Genomic DNA, 2,384 nt, shown 5'->3' on the forward strand with positions numbered 1-2,384 from the left:
TGGTTAATTCACATAAAAATATCCTTGGAGGGACAAGTGTGTGTTTTATTGAAAAACAATTTCCATTTTTAATGAATCTTCCAATGTTGTAACAAAACTTACTAAAGTGGAATTCATAAAGTAGAGCCAGATGTGAGTAGAGGTAAGGCAAAATAATTTCCATTCTGCAGGCTTGTTCACTAGGTGTAAATTTTGTGGAAGGATGACATTGCAGTCATTTCTTACAGATAAAGTAGATACAAGATAATGGCAGGACTACAAAGTGAGCAAGGACATGCTAGTTTGTCAGAACTTAGAGCAGTCATTTATACATATATTGTGGTTTCATTCCTGGGGTATAGTGTTTCCTGAGCCTTCAGAACACTCTCAATAAATATTAGCATTTACAACCAATATAGTTTCACAATGAATACAGTCAACTTCTGTGGTTGAAAAGGGGCAAGGAAAACATTTAATCATGGAAAAACTTTAGGATGTAGAAATAAACACAGCTAAAGGCATGTTTAGAAGCTTGACTAGATCTCAGTTTATGAAGGCACATTTAGGGAAAGTAAAGTAAAATTTGGATATTTCTTCTTAGGGATTATAGATTGAGGAAGTAACTCCACAATGAATACAAAAACTTTTAATAAGCCATGTAAGCATTTATCAATTCCCAGGATTCTGTAGGATTCACTTACTAGTTATAAGTGTGTAACTGATTTTTACTTACTGTGAAAGCTGTTGTTAGTAGTGTGTGATTGGTAACAACAATATATATCAAATAATATTTAATATAGATCTCTGAATGAACAAATTAATTGGCATGTATGTCATGCAATTTGTTTAAATTTGAAAATGCTGCATTGGCAGTCTGCTTAATGCTTTTTTGAAACTATTCTTTGATATGCAAATACTTTACCTAAAATATAGAGATGTGAACTCTGACACTCAACATTTTTTTCAGGTTTACTCAATTTTAAAAATATTCTTCATGTGTAAACCAATTTCAACATTTTTTTCATTGCCTTTTTTACATCTTTGTTCCTCAAACTATAGATGATGGGATTCAGCATGGGAATCACAATTGTGTAAAATATTGACACTATGATGTCATGGTCTGAAGCATACCTGGAACTTGGTCTCATATAACTGAAGAGAATTGTTCCATGATAAATTGTCACTCCAGTTAGGTGAGAGCCACATGTAGAGAACGCCTTTTGCCTTCCCTCAGCAGAATGCATCTTCAGAATGGCCAACAGAATGAAACCATAGGAGATCAGGACAATCAGGATAGTGACTATCTCAATGGAACCCACAAAGTAGAAGAGTAGAAGCTGGTTTGTGTGAGTGTCAGAACAAGAAATAGCAAGGAGAGAAGGAATATCACAAAAGACATGCCTAATTTCATTGGATCTACACAAAGGACAGGCTAAATGTAGCCACTGTATGGATAGTAGCATGTAAAATGCCAGCAACGTAGGAAGCAGTGATGAGTGGCACGTAGACTCTGGATGACATGCTCACTGAATACAGGAGAGGGTTGTAGATGGCTACGTAGCGATCATAAGCCATTGCAGCCAAGAGAAAGCATTCTGTGGTTCCAAAAGTAACAAAAAGAAGCATCTGTGTTGCACATCCAATAAATGAAATGGATTTATTTTTTGCCAGGAAATTGACCAAAATTTTTGGAGTGACAACTGTAGAATAGCAGGCATCCAAGAATGATAAAACACTAATAAAATAATACATGGGGTTGTGGAGCCAGGAATCCTCAATGACCAATACAACCAGCCCTAAATTGCCTATCAAGGTAAAGAGATAGATTGCAAGAAATAGTAAAAATAGGAAGACTTGCAGCTCAAAATCATCTGTGAAGCCTGTCAATATAAACATGGTGACTTCAGTCTTGTTCTTCAATGGAATCTTGTATATATCCAAACCTGATGACAACTTGTTCACTTCAGTTTTTACTTACAGGTTATAAAGATTATAGCCTGTGAAAATGGAGTCCATTCAATTGTATCCTTGTTTTATTTCTTAAGCATAATAATTTCCCTGATAGTAATGAAGTAGACTATGATGAAGTAATTGGAGCCAAAGAGATGAATTTCTCTGTATAAGTAAAAGGAAAAAATATGTAATTAATTTATTGGCTAAATTTATCATGTTTTTAAAAAACCATGCTAATTAAAGTGATTTTATTTTCCAGTTAATTTTCTGTTGAATTTTTTACCACTTGCTCTCATATTATGTCCTAAAGCTCACAAAGATTACTGAATGTAGAAATATTTAAAACTAAATATGTCATAGTGGAAAGCACACACTTGAGTACAGTCTTAGATTTGTGATGAAGTACATGAGATGTCTTTTGTAAATGTTCACAATTTTTAAAATAGGAGAAA

General features: G+C 33.9%; 1 protein-coding gene across 1 annotated transcript; it reads right to left on the reverse strand.

Moving 5' to 3' along the window:
* Positions 1-971: 971 nt before the first annotated feature.
* Positions 972-2,110, reverse strand: LOC126936430 (olfactory receptor 5T3-like). Its single transcript, XM_050759225.1, is given in 2 exon segments — positions 972-1,400; positions 1,402-2,110. Coding segments are annotated over 2 exon segments (903 nt in total). The 5' UTR covers positions 1,876-2,110.
* Between the last annotated feature and the right edge of the window lie 274 nt (positions 2,111-2,384).

Source organism: Macaca thibetana, chromosome 14 (genome assembly GCF_024542745.1).
Source record: "Macaca thibetana thibetana isolate TM-01 chromosome 14, ASM2454274v1, whole genome shotgun sequence".
NCBI lineage: Eukaryota > Metazoa > Chordata > Mammalia > Primates > Cercopithecidae > Macaca > Macaca thibetana.